The 20,823-nt window shown below is 40.4% G+C and overlaps 1 protein-coding gene across 5 annotated transcripts in view; it reads left to right on the forward strand.

Annotated features, from left to right (window-relative positions):
- The window catches only part of LOC121295605 (rab11 family-interacting protein 4A-like), a 51,701-nt gene that overhangs the window by 15,928 nt on the left and 14,950 nt on the right, over nt 1-20,823 (forward strand). The window contains exons 1-2 of one of the 5 annotated variants that reach the window (XM_041220467.1): nt 14,005-14,249; nt 14,965-15,013. The exons of 2 other annotated variants lie outside the window; for them this stretch is intronic. Coding sequence is in view for 2 of the 3 variants with exons in the window: in XM_041220465.1 (XP_041076399.1) it covers nt 6,607-6,708 (102 nt within the window). In the remaining variant the exon portion in view is untranslated. Of the gene's footprint in view, nt 1-6,591; nt 6,709-14,004; nt 14,250-14,964; nt 15,014-20,823 lie in introns of those variants that run through there. 2 more of the 5 variants (XM_041220465.1, XM_041220466.1) reach the window with 2 other exon arrangements.

Genomic DNA, 20,823 nt, shown 5'->3' on the forward strand with positions numbered 1-20,823 from the left:
AAGGGGTCACTAGATGGCAGTATTTGACAATGAATATGTTGCCTAACCCAGAAAGAGACGGTTTAAAACAGGTGGTGATCTATCTTTCCTTCTATCTGAAATGAAGTCTTTGGTGCTGGGGTGCTATAAATAACTGGGATTGCAGTGGTTATACCCTAGATATTCTTTTCTTCAAGCTGCAACTTTGATGTACATTCATGTTGTTTCCAAAAGATTTTCAAAGTGTGTTTAAACCACAGATTACTGTTCAGACACTGAGCTAGCTGTCTGTAGGGCAGTGTTCTTGTCATCTCTCATTTGCATGTTTTCTGAACATGCAGATATCCCCGTTTTCCTTTCTCTGTCTTTCAGATTCTGTAACATCCGTGTTTTGCAATATTTTAGTAGAAACGAGAGGTTTAGTTCACTTCATACTGCTTTCACTTCTTCATAAAGCTCTGATTTTGGCTGCATTCGTTTCCAATGGGCTGCAATGGGCATGTCTCCATCAGCCCCTCTGAACCCTGTGGTCTGACACACAGGATCTGACTCTGGAATCTGCACAAAGTGAATATCTGAGGCTCCAGCAATGGGTAGCAATGGGTGGTGTGTGCACCGGTGAGGGGAGATGTGTTGCAAAGGAATATGTGAAAGAGGGCAGAACAGGATTGCACAGACCAGTGTGAAAAACATCAATCCAATGTGAAATAATATAATAATATATCTAGCAAGTTAGATGATATATTATTAATAAGCAGAGTGGATACTGGTCAATACACTGTAGTTACAACACACAAGAGATGGTGCAGGATGCATGGGTACAGTCTGGCACAGCAAGAGCCTCTCATTGGCTGGTCTTGTTCAAACGTTATTTGTGAATATCCCAGCTAGGACAAATGTTCAAATATTCATACCAACACTGTGAAATGTATTCAGAGGCAAGCCCGTGATTGCATTAGTTCATAAACAGAATTTATAAATGCCTGTATCCAAAATGCATAGTCCAAGGAAACCGATGCATAAGTGACATCTAAGATGGATAAACAGCTAGTGATATGCTTTGTGCCATGTAATATGAATAAGGTTTCTTATAAATGCACAGCACTGTGTTGGTGCACCATGTTGCAGTGTAAATAACTGGCTGTCTAACATCCTTTCGAACACATTTATTGATGCGTTTCTTGTGTTTATAACAGAGCTTCACACTAAACTGTTGCCTGCGCTGTAGGAACTGGGTTCAGGCAGTTTCAGTTCATTTGAGCTTGTTGTCCAGCAGTGGTCAGACAAAAAGTGCAAATGGAGGCTTTTAAAAGACCTGTTTTTGTAGCTTCACGTATTAATGAAAAAAAATAGCTATGTTTGAGCCCTGAACTTCTAAAGCATGCCTGTCGTCCGAGCACCAACTATCAGCTACGCCTCTTAACGCCTACGACAGTCTTAACTTTAAGAGGGATCTCTGCAGCTTCTATCCCACACTCTCCTGTGCTGTGGCTTTGTTTTCTGTGCAGAGTTCTGAGAGTATGCATGGAGAGGCAGCCCTGTTGATAGAGGCCTGCACTGCACAGACTGGCTGTGGATCCCAGGGCCTTGTTGCCTATAGTGAAACATCCCTTGGCTCCTTCTCTGCTTTGATTCGGCCCGTTTCAAATCTTCTAAATTGGCTTGTCAGCATTAGGTGTGAGACAGATGATTAGCCCTTGATTAACGAGGCATTTTATTATTGATTTTCACACCCCAGTTACTTTAATTTATAGGCAAATTAGCTTTACCTCTTCAGAAGTAATACATGTTTACATTCCTATTAAAACCTGTGGATGTGTGCAATGATTTCCCTTCTGTGCTGTAATATCACCATAGCGCCTGTGTTAGTACATCCAACACCCTCAATCATATGCAGTCGCGCTAAAAACAAACTTGGGAGCAATGGAGCATTTTAAATAAAGGATATCATACCCTGCCCACACTCCCTTTATTTATGTAAGTGAGGGTGCAGTTGTGGGTCACACTTTAAGTGTGTCTGATTACTGTGTATTTTCATAGTAAACACATTTGTACTTACACAGTTGCAATGTTATTATGCATAGCTACAATATACTTCATCATTGTGTGCTACATATGTAAGTACACAATTGTATCAAAAAAGGGTTAGGGTTATTTCGTGCAAAAAGATTTACACATTAAGTACATTTTAGCTATGCATTGTAACATTGTAATTGTAAGTAAGTACACATGTATTTACTAAGTAACTACTGTGTGAATACACATTAATTAGACACTTCATGTAGAGTTACCCAGTTGTGATTGGAGCATGGCTGATTGGTTTAGTAGCGAGGATAAAGAAATGTTTGCAATTGTAAAAGTTAGCTTTTTCCTCTTATGAAATTCATTGGAAAAGCAATGCAAATATGCTTAGGTGACTTCATTTGTTCTGCTGGCAGTCTATTTATATATCCTACAATAAAGAAAGACATATCACTTCCCCCCACACACTCCCGTTTGTTGCAATCTCCCACTGCTAACACTATCGATGCATAAAAACCGAAATAAGCCAATCAAGACAAAAGCTTGATGACACAGGCAGACCCCAAATAGCTCTGTGTCTTCTGGAAAGTTATTTTTAGACACGCCTTTTGCCAGCGTAGTATAATTAGAACAAGGCAAGCGAAATAAAGAAGGTTTATGTCTGGCACCCCGACACCATTCGTCATTGCGTAGGGTTAGACTACACTTTGCATACAGCTGTGAGGATCTGTTAAATTAAATAAATAGGAGATGAGTCAAATGACGATTAAAACTCTCAGCTGATACTGTAGCCTAAATCTAGACTGTCTATGGTCTGCATTGCAGGGTACTGACTGTGTGAGGACTGTTCCTGAGAGACAGGATAAGAGATTCCTAATACCATACCTTAGTGTTATCTTGAGTCATGCAATTAGATTGTAATGTGGAAGTGCTTTTTATTTGGCACATCTTTCTGATATACTATTCATCTTGTCTAAATAATGAGCATTTAAAATGTAATGCAATCCAGTTTGCAACAGTTATCAGTTTTCTGTACATCAATGTCTTGCTGGGTCAGTTGGTGAGGGTATTTTTTTTAGTTAGGTCAGACAGCCCCCTGCCTGGGGGTAACTAAAAGGTTTTAAACAGCAGCGTGGAAGATGTTTGCGGCTGTGCTGTCCTTGTTGAGTGGACCTGGCTAAACAAATCTCAGCACATCTGAAACTCTTCCACTGAAATAGACGGTTTCATTGATTTGTTTTTGGTTTTTTTGCTAGTATATTCCCTGCAATCATTTTTACCACTAACTGTCAATGTGGATTCATCTTGTGTATTCCCATAACTGAATGACTGCTTACACAAATTCAGTGCAGTTTCTTCGCTTTTAGCAGCAGTTTTTGGGTACATTTAAATTCAGAATAAAAGCACGAAATGGCTTCAAATTCATTGAAATTAAATGCAACACACAGACACCTAAAAAGATTAGTCTCAAGACCACCTTTTTTCAACGCCGAAAATGAAAACCTTTACGCCAAACCGAAATTAGTAACGTCAAGCGTTGACGACAATCGACAGGTCCCGTTTTAATTGATTCTGACAGCCTAAAGCAAAGCTGCTGTGCCTCATTAGTTTTTAATTAGTGCTGACAGAGTTGATTTGCGAAACCCTTCACCTCCCTTCAGATCCACTGGCCCTGGCATGTCCAACATTAATCAGATATAACCTCTGTCTCATCACAGACCCAGCGTCCGGAATGATATTTTTTTTATTGATGTCCGTTGAGTATTTTTACAGCTGTGTGTCCTACTTACCTAGATCTGTTGCAGCAGAGAGACTGGGAACACACTTGATTGGTGACATCAAGCTTTTTATTTGCGAGGATGAAGAATCGACAGGCAAGCAACGTCACTCCGTCCTTGAGCGGCTTCTTTCTAGCCTCTTGCTGCTGTCTTCAGAGCAACTCTTCCAAGCCTGTTGTGGTAAACAGGTCTTTGAAGTAATGGACTGTTTGAGGCCCATTCTTAGCCAGTTTAATGAAGGGGTTTTCCTTGGTAGTAAGCACTGTAAAAACAAAATGTTTCGATTTACAACATCTTGGACGAGGCAGTAACCCAATGTGATGATGAGATCTTAATGATATCATGTTGACCCACTTGTATCAATGCATTGCAGCTCTAGAGTCAGAAGCTGAAACATTGTATGAGTAGCAATGACTCCTGCACAGTTTTCAGCATGTGTTGACTGTAAAAATAAAATCCCACTGGTACACACGCACAAATAAAGAGCAAGTCGTTTTAAATGACGTTTCCTTCTTCTTTTTTTTATTACCCACTATATAAGAGGTTGCTATTGGCCATTCACTGTCAGAAAACAGAGAATAAGATGATAGATTTAGCTTAGTCACAGTCAAATTCATGTTATGCTGATTCCATTAAGCACTTATACCCGCTGTGCTTTGTTTGGAGAAATCTGTAGCACAGAATGGTATTCACCTGTCACGTCATTCTTCTAATGAAGTGCTATTTACTTTAAGTGTAAGAAGGCACTACAGTGCTAAATATTTTAGGGACCATGGCTGCTGCTGAAAAATCCTTTTACTTTCTGTTTTTTTTTGTTTGTTTGTTTTTTTTAATTTAGTCGTTGCCAATTATTTTTTATTATTTTCTCCCAATTTGAAATGCCCAATTATTATTTAGACTCAGCTCACCACTACCATCCCTGCGCTGCCTCGGGAGCAGCGAAGACAAACACACGCTGTCCTCCGAAGAGTGTGCCGTCAGCCGACCGCTTCTTTACACACTGCGGATTCACCATGCAGCCACCCAGGAGCTACAGTGTCAGAGGACAACGCAGCTCCATGGCAGCTAACAGGCAAGCCCGCAGGCGCCCTGCCAGACTACAGGGGTCGCTGGTGCGCGGTGAGCCGAGGTCACCCTTGCCGACCTAGACCCTCTTCTATGTTAGGTGCAAGCAGTTCCTGACTGGGTTTACTCTTCAACTGAAATGTCAGCCTGCAATGTGACGGGTGTCTGTGAGCGGCCCCCCTTCCTCTTTGTGCTTGAATTGCATCGAGAGGAGGAAGAGTGCACTGTGAACTCTGCACAGCTCTGCAGTGACTTCCCCTGATTGTGGGTGTCTGTGAAACCCAGACAGAAAAGCCTTTCTTTAAAAAAAATAAAAAAATACCTCAATGTGCATCTTTGACAGGCTTTGGTATTGTTTTAAATGACTTTGTTCTTGGCAGGGGTTTGAAAAACGCTTTGGACTTAGGTCTTTATTTTATGCGTTACTGTGTGTTCCTTGCTTTTTCTCTCAGTTGTAAATTACAGGAAACTGTAAGATATAAAATAGCCCAAGACTAATCGTTTTAACGGTACAGTATCCTCTATCTTCTACAACCTTTTCAAAGTAAAAGATATTGGGGTTTCCTGTTATTCCCCTAGTGAAGGCATGAAAAGAAGAGTCATGCAATCAGGGGTTTGCTGGTGGATTCCTGGCCTCGCAGAGTTGTCGATTTTGGCTGGGGACCCAAAGGGAGCAATGCATTACCTTAGCATTCCCACAGCCTGGGAAGGAATTAGGAGCAGAGTATAGTGCTAGATACATCTCAGCTAATTTGAAGATCCATTACAAACTAATGTGTGTGATTTAAAATGTCTTTCATAAACAGACAAGATAAAAAAAAGCATCTGTAGAATATCTTTTAAATAATGCAACACAGTGTCGAATTATATCTGTTTCTCTTGTAACACGATGACAGATTGTAATAAATAATACCCAGTGATACTATAAAAGACTCAACACCATATTTCATCGTGGATCTTAATTGACAGTCTGTCGCCTCAAAGGTCAGTTAATAGCATTTAAGACTTTAAAAGGCAGGAATATCACAAGCTTGGGTTTTACTTTATCTTATTGTCTTTATCTGCTGAAAACCTGAAGGGTATAATTTAGTGCTGGGGATCAATAGCTGAATCGACGCCACTACCACTAGAGGAGCTGGCCTGGGGCAGGAATCGAGAGCAGCGAGGAGTGGAATGTTTCGGTTGTGTGGAACTTTAACACTCCTGAACACTCGAAAAATCTAAATGGAATTGGAATGATGCTTGATGGTTCCAAAGGTGGCTAAGTTTGAAACTCCCACCATAACACAGTCAAGGGGCTTCTAGTTGGTCATTGATTATGCATTGATTACAGCTTCTTATTGCTAAATGCATCCCCTTCTCTGTTTTGTGTGATCAGAATGAGGTTTTTCCCTGTACCATGCACTTTGTCTGTGTGTTTATTTAACAAGCAACTGACTGATGTATTCAGATGTTTCTTCCTGTTTAGTAATGCATCTGCTATTGCAGGGTCCCAGCCCTCCCCGCTGTGGTAAACCAATTAAAAAGGCTGATATGAAGCTGCTGCTCTGTGGGAGATGAGAGCATGTTTTTTTAGTTTCAGTTCTAAATGGTAACTGCATTGAAGGAAGTGGCTTTATGTTTGTGTGGTTTTTGCTGGAGGATTTCAGTTCTGCTAGCTCAGAACAGCCAGCGTGCTTAAGAGACTGCTTGTGTTCGCAGCACTATCCCCTTGGATACAGAACTATCACCCTCTTTCTGGGGGAATAGCACTGTCTAAAACATGACCTATTTTCCAAGAAGCATCCAGCGCTGTAAAGCACGAACATTGACAGTCACTGAGGCATGTGGTGGAAAACTGTTGCCACCAAGTGACCAGCGACAGGTAAGGAAAGCTGGAAACTATTAATCTCTACCAGTACATGACGGGGGTATGTCTAGCGAGAAGCTAATCGAGACTTTGTAACTTGAAGGGCAATCAGATACATCTTGCCACCCCCTAAGGACAGAGTACAGCTTAAAGGGTCCAGCACTGCCAAGGGCATGGGGAGCTTGGGGCTGTCTCAGTTAGGAGTAGGGTTCTGTTTGTGCAGAAGGAGGCAAGGTTACCATACCCCTGAACTACAGTACCGTGGACAGAAGGGCCATGGCCTCTCAGGGTTTGATTGCAGACAAAGAGGACGCAGCTCTTATCCTGCCTTCAGCTGTTTTATAGCAAGGCAGCTGGAGTTATGGAAAGTGTGTTTGTGTGTAAAATGTACTCCCACTATAATCGAGTTCCTTGTAGATAAAGGTAGCAGCTTCGTCAGCAGTTCCTGGCGTGGCCCTCCACAGAAGGTGTTGAATTGCTGACAGTTTTGCAGTGACCATGTCTGTTTTGCAATTGGTTCAATGGGTGTGCTGCCCAGGCTGAGCATTTGCAGTAAATGCAGGTACACTAATTCAAGAAAGGGGCTTTCAACTCTGCAGAACTGTGGCAAAGTCTAGGAAAGTTAGCTTCACTCTGAACTTATTATTATTCTTCTTCTTATTGTTAGTTTATGTGATACTCGTCTAACACTTGCACGTATGTCATTGTGTTGTAGTGTCTCTGTAGATGGCTACAATGTTGCTATAGCTGGGATTCAACACTTTTAGCAGTTGCGGACCGTTTCATTGAGAAAGCCAACCTATTCGTCATGGTACCTTCCCTGTAAGAAAGTGAACAAGTCTGCATGGTGACCCTTGAAACAGCCTGGGTCATTGGTGTGGGATGGTTGTGTTAGTGGTCTGCAGTGCTGTCTGCTGTCACGCCTGGCTGGGCTGCTTCACATCTCTCCCAACCATCCCTCTCCGGTTCAGGACTAGCCCCGCAGATTATTCTGCTCCGATCTTTCTCTCTCTGGTGATCAGTTGGCAGGCCTAATTAGGTCATTGATTGTCTTGCGATGAAAGAGCACTGGGCAGTGAAGGCATCACATGGTTCCGTCCTGATCCAGCTGCCTTTCTTTTAAAATGTTGAAACCACTTTAGGATTCATCTTCCCTTCTGTCCTTGCTTGGAGCCCTGTGCCAGAGGTTCTTTCTGCTGTTCATTCCATCAATCAAAACACCAGGAACACGAAAGAACAAATAAGCAGCAGGGGCGGAAATCAATAACTGAGACAGAAATGGAGTATATTAAAAAAAAAAAAGAATTAATCCTGTGTTATTTGAAGGAATGATCACACATGCCTTTGTTTGTCGCATTACATCAGTGCCACCCTGGCTGGCCATCGTGGCTCTAAACCCTATTGCAGCTGTTAAGGAAAGTGTGTTTCGTTATTTTTTTTTTTTGTCCTTTGAATAAGACTGCTGGGTTTTACAACAGCTAAATAAGAGTGGCTTTGCCGGGCTCAGCACTGCGCGTGTTTTCTTTTAAAAACCTTTGTATTCCACGGCCAGCTCTATGGATTACACAGACAAGGAGCTTACCAGCCTGTTTGCATTGTCCCGTCTCCTGGAAAGGAAGCTTTTGGTTCTTTTGTGATAAAAAGCAGGAGAGTTTGCCGTCTTGATACACTCGTGTTTAACATTTGGACAGCATCTATAAAAGTTTACCTTGGTAAAAGCATCGGGAAGTATAGTAAAGCGCAGTAAAAGCATGGTAAAGAATGGGTAAAAATGCAGGTGTGTTAGAGCATATAATAAGCATGATAAACATGCACAAGTACCGTGGTAAACGTTTATAAGGGAAGGCCCATAGGTGTCTGTTTCTGTTCAAAAAATGATGCAGTTTTACATTCGACACAATCTAAATTCCTGACGTTACAATGCCTACACTTACAAACCTTCCAATTAAACACAACTGCTTTATTTTCTTCTCCCTCTTCTTCTTCTCCTTCGTGTTAAAGATCTAGTCCTTTTATGAATGCAGCACACAGACATTAAATTAGTGAAGATTTTACAAGTTTCAGAGTTACAGATACTTCACCCCTTGCATTCCCGAGGTGTTGGTAACTTGGACTTGTTTTCCAGCTTCTTATTTAGCAGGGCAGCTGCCCTCCTTAGCAGTCTGTTACTTGGTAGCTGCGTTTTCACAGACTATATCGCAGCTTCCTAGAATAGCCTTTCACAGAGACAGCCAATTCCTGTAAAGTGTTGGCACTCAGGTTGTGACAAAATACTACAAGAATGACTGCTAGAAAAAGAGGAAACCGAAAGGAGAAGTTGAGTTCTGAAATATCTTGTGGTACACACTGATACAAAGAACAATTGCTTATTTAAAAAAAAACTGTTTTCTATAGAAATCTGTTGAGCTATTAGATATGGCAGTAGAATATTCTTTACAGTATAATAGTATTGATAAACATGCATCTTGTAGAAAACTGTCTATTCATTTGCAATAGATTTCTGTACATGCCTGTACACATCTATATATTTTTGTGAATATACTGTATGTAATGATTCAATGACAGCGTTTTGACTGAACTTTTTTTTTCAATGTCATCATTGTTGAGTTTGCCTTGTTTATTTCAGTGTTTCTAAATCTAATGCTGTTTAGGGTTGTACAGGTAATACATAAACACACACACAGGGGGCCCCATTGTGAAGCTCTGACGAAGGGAATTGGGCAGCTAGTTCTGCCTTTTCTCATGTGGTGTTTCTTGCTAGTTTTGCCTTTGCACCTGCTTCAAAACAGGATCAGCAATGTTTTTTGTATTTTGTGATTTTATATAAAATGCCAGCAATCTAGATCACAGGGCACGTCCAAGCAGGTCAAGGTTCTTCTCTTACCGGGTCATGAGTGGTGTAATAATTACATGACAAATGATCTGTGGCATGATGTTACCATCTAGGTACAAAATGCAGCTCACAAAGCCATTTGATTACATTGCAATTATTGTGTAATATAGTTTCTAGTTACAAAGTTTATATTACAATGTATTAACATGTCTAGTCACATCTTGCAGTGCTACCAAAAAGCATATTATTATTATTATTATTATTATTATTATTATTATTATTATTATTATTATTATTATACAGCTCCATCGTACATTGGGTAAGCCTGAAATGGTCACCACAGTTCCAGGCGTGTGTGTGTGTGTGTGTGTGTGTGTGTTTAAGTGGTTCATTCTTAACAGCAAAAGAGCCTTTGAGTTAAAGCTGTGTGAGGTCAGTGGTGACCCTCCTTTCAGAGACACAAGGTGCTACGTTCCACTTTGAATGAAAAAGGCTTCGGGAATTTCTCCTGGTATGACATATGAGCATGATGTTAACATATAGTCGAGCTGCGTGCCCAGAAAGTCTATCTGTTTAATTGTGTGTTGCTTCTCAGAGGGAGAAACTGTTCCAGGAATCCTTTGCATTGTCTATTGTGATAGCAATACGGTATGCCAATTTATAATGCTACATAATTTGCTACTTCCTTATTTAAAACAGTAGGGGAACGACCTGTATACTGAAGTGTAATGTATTAAGAGGAGAGTCACAGACCTTTTGGTAGTGTACCTGTTTGGCTGTTATTTTATTCCTGAAACGCATCACTATTATAGAGGAGGATATTTAGGGGGAGTGAGTATTGTGTGGGTCACACCAACAGACCAAAGCATCTGATTGGGTGGCTGGCTCCGTACAACAGAGTTAAATGTAAGAGCTACAGTCCCGTTGGCATCATCGTGTTCAGTCTATTTCTCCATTTACTTTCGTTTATTGTCTGATTGTAGCTGGTCTAATACTACAGTATGTTGACAATGCATTAGGTTTTGGGCATACTTGAAATATACAGATATGGACAAAAGTTTTGCATCGCCCAATAGAATGAGCTAATTTTGTTTCATAAAGTCAAATGAAACCTGCTGAACAGCATATTCAATTATATGCCACTTTGTATTTTTACACATACTGAAAAATATGAAATACTGACAAAAAATGAAAAATGTGACATTTCGAAATCTAATGTCAAATATTTTACTACTATTATGGCTTCCTGTAGACTTTTGCAAATAGATTTAGTAGTTTTTTTATGACATAATGTTTACTAAAAGATCTAAATTATGTTCATATTTTTTATTTTTATTTTTATGATGTCTCAATCCTAAAATTCTAAGCGATGCAAAACTTTTGGCCACAGCTGTACTGGTAATAATTATTATCAAAATATTTTTTAACCTCTTCCTTTTATTATCATTAGGGCTATTTTCTCTGCTCTCTTATCGTCCAGATAGAATTTGTTTGAAATATCTGTACATGCACTGCCAAGTGGATGTGTAGGTCTCCTGTCTCTTATCCCTTTACTGGAGAAGAGAGTATTATGTCAATCTGTTTGATTGCTTTTTTATTCCTAACAGAATGTTCATGTGTTAGAGAACAATGATTATCCTTCCTTATTCTCAGAGAATTATATTCCCAGACAATTATATACAGCAGCTATACTGACTCCAGCATTGCAGCAGGCTTCCAGTGAGGCCGGCACTGTTTAAAATGTCACTGCTTTGCATTTCATGTTTCTGTGTGAGGACTGTGCTGGTGTGAAGTCTCACGGTTCAAAATAAAATGAATAAATAAAAATGATGCATGGTTTGGCAGTAAGAAGATGGTACAGAATCCTGCAGCTGAATAAATGGGCGCAGCAACAGTAATTTGTATGCAAGGTAGCAGATCAGTTAGATAGTGTACAGTGCTGAGTACTGCAGCTAATGAATGTGCAAAGCAGGAGTCCTGAGACACTGGCGTGCAGCTTCCATTGGAATTGCAGTACAACAGCACAGAGACCCGCTCCTAAGAGGCTTTCTGGTGGCAGGGAGTGCATCTGATGTAAGGCAAGCAGTTTGTAGTCATTAGTATTGAAACTGAGTTTTGCAATACCTATATTCCATTGTGTGTGCTGTTCACTGTAACCATATTTACTGTTTTAATATGAAACAAGACAAGGTCAAATGCACTTGCTTATAGATTTCCTGCATGCGCGGTTCTGCTCACAGTGTGCATAATAAATGTTGAATGCATGCATCTGATTATAAACCACATTTCAACCACGGAGCAATTCCAATAATAATGAAGGATTTAATGTAAGATTTTTCGTTTTGCTAAACTTTTTATTTTTTTTTAAATTGAATTAGTGGAACATATCAAGATTTACCAAATTACCCAAAAAGTGAAAATAAGTCCTAGGGGACCACAACTTAAAGGAATTCTTGTGGAATTTCCCATGATTGTTTTCTATGCTATATCTTCTGACCCACTTGTCCAAATCAGGTGAGCTTTGCTTTAGCATTTGCTGTAGCATTCCTTTGTCTGTGCCGATGGTGCTAGATCATGGTGAGTTACTGTTTCAAGGTACACACACACACACACACATCCAGTGTCTTGTTTAAATCCTATACCTGTAGTAAGGAAATGAATGTTTTTTGTTGATCTGCTCTGTTCACCCTTGAGATTATTCAAAATAAACTAGAAGGCTGGCTCAGAGTGTTTAATAATAAAGGGTGGATCTGCTTCCTCAAGAACAGCCTGTCTTCAAAATAAACATCAGCCTGAGGTGATTGCAGGAGACAGATCACTTTGTGTGGAGAGCCTTAAATGCTTCACCCACTCCAGGCTTCCTCAGCACAGCGACTGTGTCTCTCAGCCCCTCAGAGAAGGGGTGTGTCTGTCCAGGGGAGCCACAGTGACCTCCTCCTGAAATAGGAACTTCTTTGTGAACAGCCTTGTGTTCAGCCCAGGTGCACCGTTTCCAAAAGCAACAATGCTTGCACTAGTGTATAAGAAGAGGGTTCATTGTTTGGAAATATTGATCTGCAATTAGTGATTAATATTCTACCGGGTAACAAAAATGAAAAAAAAACAAAGTCGATGCTGAATCATTGGAATCATTAGTTTTGATACAGTGTGTCTGTGTCTTAACCTGCGATATCCTTCCTTAAAACACAGACCAGTGCTCTTTGTAATACTGTGAGCCAAGAGGAGAAGATTCCTTTGTGGAAAGTCCTCTTTTCCTGGTGTTGTCTCTGAAACGTCGTGCTAAGCTGCTCCAGCTTTGCATCAGTATTCCGATCAGAAAGGGAAGAAAAAGAATTCGAAGAGAACTGCTTCTCCAGGTTGCTTTTGTTTGTGGGAGAAAAAGCAAAGAGGATTAATAGGAATACTGAAAAGAGACTCCCGCCCCCCCCCAGCATGAATACCAATAGAACTGCACTAGTCCTGACGAGAGGAAGGCTGGGGGCAGGTTGTAGAATTGCACTAGTCCTCTCGAGAGGGAGGCTGGGGGCAGGTTGTGTCTTGTCTTCATTAGGATGTAACGTTCCAGAACTGTGACACAACATCCTGCGTCAAACTGCTCCCTGTTTCTGTTGTGTCTGTCCTGCAGTGTTGTTCTGATGAAGGCTGTGATCTCATTCATGTTGTGTTTCGATTCATTGCCGTGTTTCTCAACCACACCGTAAAACAAACTCTCCCCCTTTTCAAAGCAGTGGCAGGCTTAGCTTTTACTTTACTCAATTATAGTAATAGACAATACCATGACTTGGCAGCTCCGTTCCTGGAATGCTGTTCTATTCCAGGTTTAATAAATCTCATTCAGTCGTCAAGTGCTGCAGGACCTTGGCCTGGGAGTTAATTGATTTGATTTAATAAATACGAACATGGTTGGAACAAAGACTAGGACTGGATGTTCAGATGTTGCTAATGTTACAATTCCACTATACATTTTGATAGAATGTTGGTTACAAGGCAGCGCTGTATTTTTTACCGACTCCAAACCCCAAAGTCTGATTTTCAAGAGTTCCAGAACTGTGGGGTATTCTCACATCTTAATTGAAGCCACCACCTAATAAAGAAATAACACTTTGGAAAAAGCCCTTACACGTGTTCATTTCTCTGTGGTACTGAGATGGTGGATGTTAAGACAGGAGTTCTGTCTGGTGCTCTTTGGAGGACTATCCTGTTTTTCTATGGGTTTAAACTTTAACGGGTGGGATTTGGTTCCAGTGCAGTTGTCTCCACCCACCTCCTCCTTTGGCCACCTAAGTGTGTCGGCACAAAGACCCTGTTCAGCAGGGCACAGGGAGAGTAGAAGAGCATAATGTGGCGATGTCACAATGAGAGGCGGGTTCAGTACAAACTGGTCTCCTAGCAACCGCAGAAAGGGGGGAGTGTCTATCTTCTTAACAACTGTAGAGCTGTGTGTGTGTGTGTGTGTGTGTGTGTGTGTGTGTGTGTGTGTGTGTGTGTGTGTGGAGACCGGCGGAACTCCAGTGTGCTGTGAAGTGTGAACAGGCAGGCAGGCAGAGTCTTTCACTGTGAATTACTGGATCCAAATTCCTTTTATTTTTTGTTCCTTTGTATTTCGGTGGGGGTTTGGTGGTCGAGTTGTCCTACTTTAAGGTGAATGTCTTCCCCGAATGATGCCTGGCACGCAGACTCTTCTGTCGGTGGGGATGAAAGTTATCACAGTCTGAACAGCACGGTAAGGCTGGCTTCTCTGTTAACATTGTGTGAGGGACATGGGAACTTCTCTTGTTAGATAGGGCTGCAACTCTTCCTTTATTGTTCAGTCAATAAAGGGGACTCTTCTGCCAAGCAGTGTTTAAAATGCTTGAGCCAGGGGAGTTTTGCTGCTAGTTTTACTTGTGTTTTCTTTAGGGTTTTTGGTCCTGCTGTCATTTACAGTCATTATAATCTGCACGCAGTGGGATTAATTGTTAACCAATTGAGCTGTTAGGTAATTTAAAAAGCTGTGGCATGATTTTAACAGCAATATTGTTGTACTCTATTTCCCACTCAGCAAGTCTGACATGCCAGCACAGAACAGCAGCTGAGTCGCACTGGACAAATGTTTTAAAAGATTAAATGACCCCAATAAAATGACATGGAATTACAAAAATAGATTGTATGTATTACTGTCAGCTCACTACAGTGACTGCAAAAAAATTGTAACTTTTGTTATCCTAAAGTTCCAATGATGTAATAATTCTCACTGAAGGTGTGGATGTGGGGCGTGGGTTGAGATTTATACATGTAGGTTATATATTTGAGAATAGCTTTGTATTATCAGATTGCATGTATGTTATTTAAAAGACAAATATACATATGTATTTAATAATAATAATAATAATAATAATAATGACATGGACCTTAAATTAGATCTTGCAATGTTTTTTTTGTTTGTTTGTTTTAATTAGTTTGAAAAAGGGGAAAAATAAATTACAACAGAAGAGCAAGATTTAGCAGGTAAATGTTCTCTCTCTCTCTTTCTCTCTCCTCTCTCTCTCTCTCTCTCTCGCTCTCTCTCTCTCACTCTCTCTCTGTCTCTTATCCATATCTATAGGTCCTATGAGACTGTTAAAAAAAATCTATATATATATCGAGATAATATATATAATAATATAATATCATACTATATATATATATATATTACATATATATACAATATATAAAGTGCGGTGAGGGTTTTACTAATTTTCATGTTAAATAACAATTTATCTCTCAAAACATATCAGGAAAGGTCTGCTTGAGGTTCGAATCTTATTTCAGGAGGTTTAGCAATCAGGAATAACTGGATTACTTATCTGCCAGCGGGTGTTAAAATGTCACTAATTAGCAATGGATAAGGTGACATTTCATTTAGACACAAGAGCTCAGGCAACTGCTTTACACAGGAAACCTAGCAACCTGAAACAGGCGTGATAACACCAGCAGATTCCTATTGCCTTTGTTTGTAAAGAGACAGAAACAAACTCAATGATTGTGTGCCAAGAACGTGTTTTTGACCCGACAGGTTCCCACGCTTTCTAATAATTCTAACTCTAATTTTCTGCATCCTGAGATTTCAGGACCTGTCCTGATCTATAAGCACAGAAGCATTCAGGCTGTAAAGCTTAAAACATTTCATTGGTAAATGAAAATAAAAACCACATCAAACGCTATGGAATGTCCCTGAAGGTTTAGCTGAGAATAGTTCCTCATTTAAAGTACCTTGATGTTTTGTGAACCACTGTATTGGAACATGGTGTGTGGAAGTAAAATTTGAAACACTTGTACAAATAGAGAAGTATAAATACTAAATCTAGTCTAATTATTCATTGAAAACATGCACGAGTTTCAATGGCAAACAATCAAACGTAGATTTACACTTAAACGTGATATTTAATTTTATAGCAGAACTGGAGGGTTGGTGAGTGTGATGTCTGTATTGTTAAGTGCCACTGCTTTACAGTGCAGCCAGATCCCTTGCACCCACTCACCCAGCCTTGTATCTGATGAATAATAACTGCACGTTTAGATGACCTTGTGAATTCCTGCTATTGTCCTGTTGATAGTGTTGGTATACAGTCCTCAGGAAGAAGGATCCTCCAACAGTGCAGGCTGTCCTTAGTATGGCTCTGACTCATGATAACAGCTGATTTTATTGGGTGCAGGGAGATCAGGAGACCACCATGCATTGCTGAGTGCAGAGTGAGGACTGGTTAGTAGGTGTGGCAATGATTTACAGGGCTGTGAAAGGATTAATTACACAAATGCAGCATGCTGTGTTGACTGCCTGTGCCTTGAATTTGCATGAGAGAAAATAAAAGTTGTGTGTGTGTGTGTGAAGGACAGGCACGAGTTATTCATTATAGAGGCCTTGGTGTGTAAACTTTTAAGGGACACTTCAGAGGAAGAAAGGAGCATCTCTCACAGGCAGTCACTGTGTGTAGATGAATCGTGATACTTTCTTTGCATTGTATATCGTTCTGTTACAGTGTATCATTTGTATTTTGAAACATGGCCCAATGCATTGCACAGCTGTTTCTACTGCTCCAAAATATGTGTTGCAGTTCGTTCTGCAGCAGGCTTTAAGATATTGGAAGTAGCAGTGGTCTGTATGATACAGATCAAGTAGAGATGTGCACCAAATGTGGGCATTGTGGCTAAAGTAAGTTCCCCTTTAAGTGTGTACTTTTAGATGAATGGTTTTTTACATGGCATTCCTTGTGGTTAAATAATATAATTTGCTATTATTTGGGGTGCTGGTGTGCGAAAGGTGGAGTTTTAGATGTGTTTTGAAGAGGGAATGCCAAACATTGTTTGTTCAAATAAGGGGAAGCTAATCCATGAGGCAAGAAAAACAGTGATGAAAGAGAAAGGGTGCTGTGTTTGTGGTCATCATTAACATTAACAAGTCTTCACAGCTTGAGTTACCGGTAATGGACACACTATCTGTCTGCTGCTATTGTACCATATCGCACAGAAGTGTTTGAGTTCATCTTATAATAACTAATAGCCTTACTCAAGAACTGCTTCCCTTCTCTTCAGTGTGTTGGACATTTTTGGAACAAAAAAAAGGGGAAGTGAAGACTATGATACCGGCAGGCTTAGTCAAGAAATCGACTTCTGCTTCCCTAATTTATTTACACAAAAATGTACAGCTCTTGTTATGTTGGAAAAATAAGCTGCTGTTGATTGCATAATTTAATGTTTGATAAAGTCTACAGGCTGGTTCACTGTGTGAGACTGGCTGCCAGGGTACAGTTAATACTGTGGCTGCTTATCTTCTGGTGGTAGCAAGGCTGCAGCATGATCCAGTCTCAGTGGTACTTCTGGTGTTCACAGCACTATATTGTAGAGATATAGAAACATTTCACTGTAGATAGCAATTAGCTGACTGTTGAATTTTACCAACATGTTTTTCTTGAACAACCAGCTTATGAAGCCAGCCCTGAGCGGTGTTATGCCAGTGGGGGCTTGTCTACCAGGGGGCCGTGTGACGTGTTCTGCACACTGCAGAGGTTCACCCTGCTAGTTCTTCAGCAGCAACAGTTCAAGGTTGCAGAGTTGAGGACTCAGCTGGGACAGCCCTTATGTTTTTCTCAGTGTGTTTCTGCTGTGCTGTTTATCAAAAAGAGGTTGACATATGGAGACAGGGTTAGGGGAGGTGATCAGTGGCAGGCTGCTCTTTGAAACGCTTTCTCACTCACACACCACTGTTCTTCAAGCAGGTAACCGATTGTACAGCAGAGTTCTCTCCAGCATAAAACACAAGGGCACCTGCCCTGTCCTTTTTTTTTCCCCTCTCTGCCTCTTGAGCATATAATCCTGGGTTTAGGATTCTGGTCTGTCACACTGAATCAGGTCACAGCTGACCTGTAGGAAATCACTTGACGTCAGGTTACAGGACATGTAGAACATACAGATCTGAATTAAAAATAAAGAAAAATACAATACAGTTCATACAGTTGTTTTGAGCAGAATAAATGCCCCGCATTAAACAAACACTCCCCTGCCCTTCTTCAATCCCTGAAAGAACATGAAACAGGCAGATTGTCTTCCTGTGAACCTAAAATCGTCCTGAGGGCCACACACAGCCTCTCAAGGGTCAGCTTACAGTAGGGATCAGAACAGCTGCTAAGAGACGGCAAACTCCTGAGGTCCGTTCAGAGGGCTCTTTAGTGCTTTTATGTTGTTCTGTAATATTTGCAGGTGTTTTGTTTGTGAAGGTGATTTGTTGAACCACAAGGTCTTCAGGATAATTAGCAAGAACATGCTAATGAATAGAAGCCCTCAGATTGTTTCCTTTTCAGAGGTGCGTGAACTAAAAATACCCCGAATTGGAGAAAGGCTTTGGGCAAGAAGCTTTAAAGGATATTTTTGCTCTGGGAGGAAGTTACTTTCAAGGAAAGCATTTTAATTGTTTGTCTTTTTGGAATTTGAACTTCACAGTCTATGGTTGAATAAAAAATTTTTAAAAAATGTAAAAAAAAAATAACAATAGAAAATGTTACTTGCCATGTTGTTCTGTATGTAATATATGTTTTACTTATTAGCTGATCCACTGTTATAAACACGCTTTTCTTTAAACTCAGCCTTCAGCGTAAAGTAACAATACAAATTAAGAACAATGTGACCTTTTGAGCCACAACAAGCCCAGGGTTTCCCGGGTCACTAAAACAGAAGCTGTGTCGAGTCCCTGTGGTCTCCTTGTTGTAGAAATATTGTTTGCTGACTGAACATTCCAGAGCTCACAATCTACTAAATAATGTATCAAGTGTCGAAAATCGGGCAGTTCATTTGCAGGATATAATAAAATGCTCAGCTATCCCACGAACGCAAGTAAGCGGTTGATTTGTTGAGAGCAGCATTATAGAAAAATGACAGAAATCAAACCCTCATTGTAGTCATGGGACAAGCACACTCTTGCTTAATGTTTCAGATCACACGGCAGAACAAGCAGAACCATGTACACAATGGTAATGCATGTAAACAAAAAAACCTGTCAGCACCTTAATAAACACCTAACAGGGATTAATGAAGAGCTTGTTTGAGATTGCGACAGCCCTTGCATGTACAGCCACAGCAACAGAAACAGCATGCATTTCAACGACAGTTCCCAGAATATCTGAAATAAACAAAACAATAGAGAGCTTCCTGGTTATTTTATTATCTTGACATGCAAATGGTGAAATATTGAAGCCTGTCAGTTTGTGAAGTCCTTCCACAGTGAGGTAAAGGACAAGTACGATTCACCCCCAGCGTGGTCTAACCACTAATTAACAGAGTTTGTGAATTCCTGAACCGCGAGCTTTTTAAAACCTTTGAGTAGTTGGCAGTTCTTCTCATGTATTATTTTAGATTTCACGGTGGGCTGGATTGAAGCACTCCTAGTTATGGGATTGAAGCACCCCTGTTTACAGGAGCACGTCATTACAGTAATAAGTTCCTTGAAATCCTGTCTGAGACATTAGTGCCGCCTTGGTTGTGAATTATATATGGAAGCCAGGCAGATCCCCAAGGGAGCCGTGCTATATTTAAGATGCGAGATGATATTAAAAGCTTTACCTTACTAGTCTGTGCGATTCCTGATAGTCGAAGGGGCGAGGTTTCTGTATCAATACTGCTTTCTATAAACCAACTTGTATACTCAATGTTCTTGATTTACACAGCCCAGGATAAATGTGCACAGTAGTCAACTATATACGATATACTGTTGAATATTTACAGTACCTGACATCAAGAGTCTCTGATTACACTGCAATAACACAGCAGTTACACATATGTGTGGGTTGCTCACATACAACAACATGCTTAATTACAAATAAATATTGTCAGTATTTAATTACAACGGTGTAATGGCAGTGTAATTAAAGGCACTTACAGAGTTACTGAAGGTGGCTATCAAATCAAACAAACCTCCTGAACTCCTGAATACACTTAGGATAAAGTATTTCATTATTCTGCGCAAATTGAATTGTCTGCAGAAAGAAGCTGTTGAATCATTCTGTTTTGATATGAAGGATTCAGATGAAGAGTTGCAGATGCCGCCTCTGTGTGAGTCAGGGCTGTAGTGGAAAGAGGTTCCCAGGCAGGCATTGGGTCTGAGACCTAGTGGCTGGTATTGTTCAATTTTCTTTTTCATATGCTGCTCTGTTGACCATCAGCAGAACATGCTCCTGTTAAAGAGTAGACTTCACCAGGCTGTTCTGATGCACGACTGTCCTTCTGGTTTAAGAGGGCTGATTTTCCTATACAGATTTGTGTGTGTTTAATTCTGACGTGTGTGCAAGCTTCTTCGCTCTAGTTTTGTCACTGGAAGGGCAACGTATCCAAATCCATTCTATACAGTGCTGTGCTCTTGGCAGTAAAGGCTTGAGGGCAAATCTCAAGCAATTAGCGAAGTCCTCTCTTAAAATGTGAATGTTTTATCACTAAAAGCATGTAGCCACGAATAAGCCCAAAAATAAACAGCTTTCTTAAAATGACATATACAAGTATGGTATGGTAATATGTGTCTTTGTGATCAGTCATATCTTGTCTGTGTGTGTTTTATTCTGCATGTTGTTTGCTTTGCTTTATTGAAATGCATTCTGCACAGCTAAGCGGAAATGCAAATTCAGCCTGGCCTTTCATGGCTTGTCAATGACTCTGCTCTTGTTTGAAATGCAAGAGCACTGAAACCCTCAGTATCTTCAGAGTAGAAGTTACTGTACCTAGACCTGTCCCCTTGCTGTATTGAAAGCCACCTATTCTTAACCACTGAGATGTTTTGCAAAGGTAGCAGGATGCTT

Source organism: Polyodon spathula, chromosome 20 (assembly GCF_017654505.1).
Source record: "Polyodon spathula isolate WHYD16114869_AA chromosome 20, ASM1765450v1, whole genome shotgun sequence".
NCBI lineage: Eukaryota > Metazoa > Chordata > Actinopteri > Acipenseriformes > Polyodontidae > Polyodon > Polyodon spathula.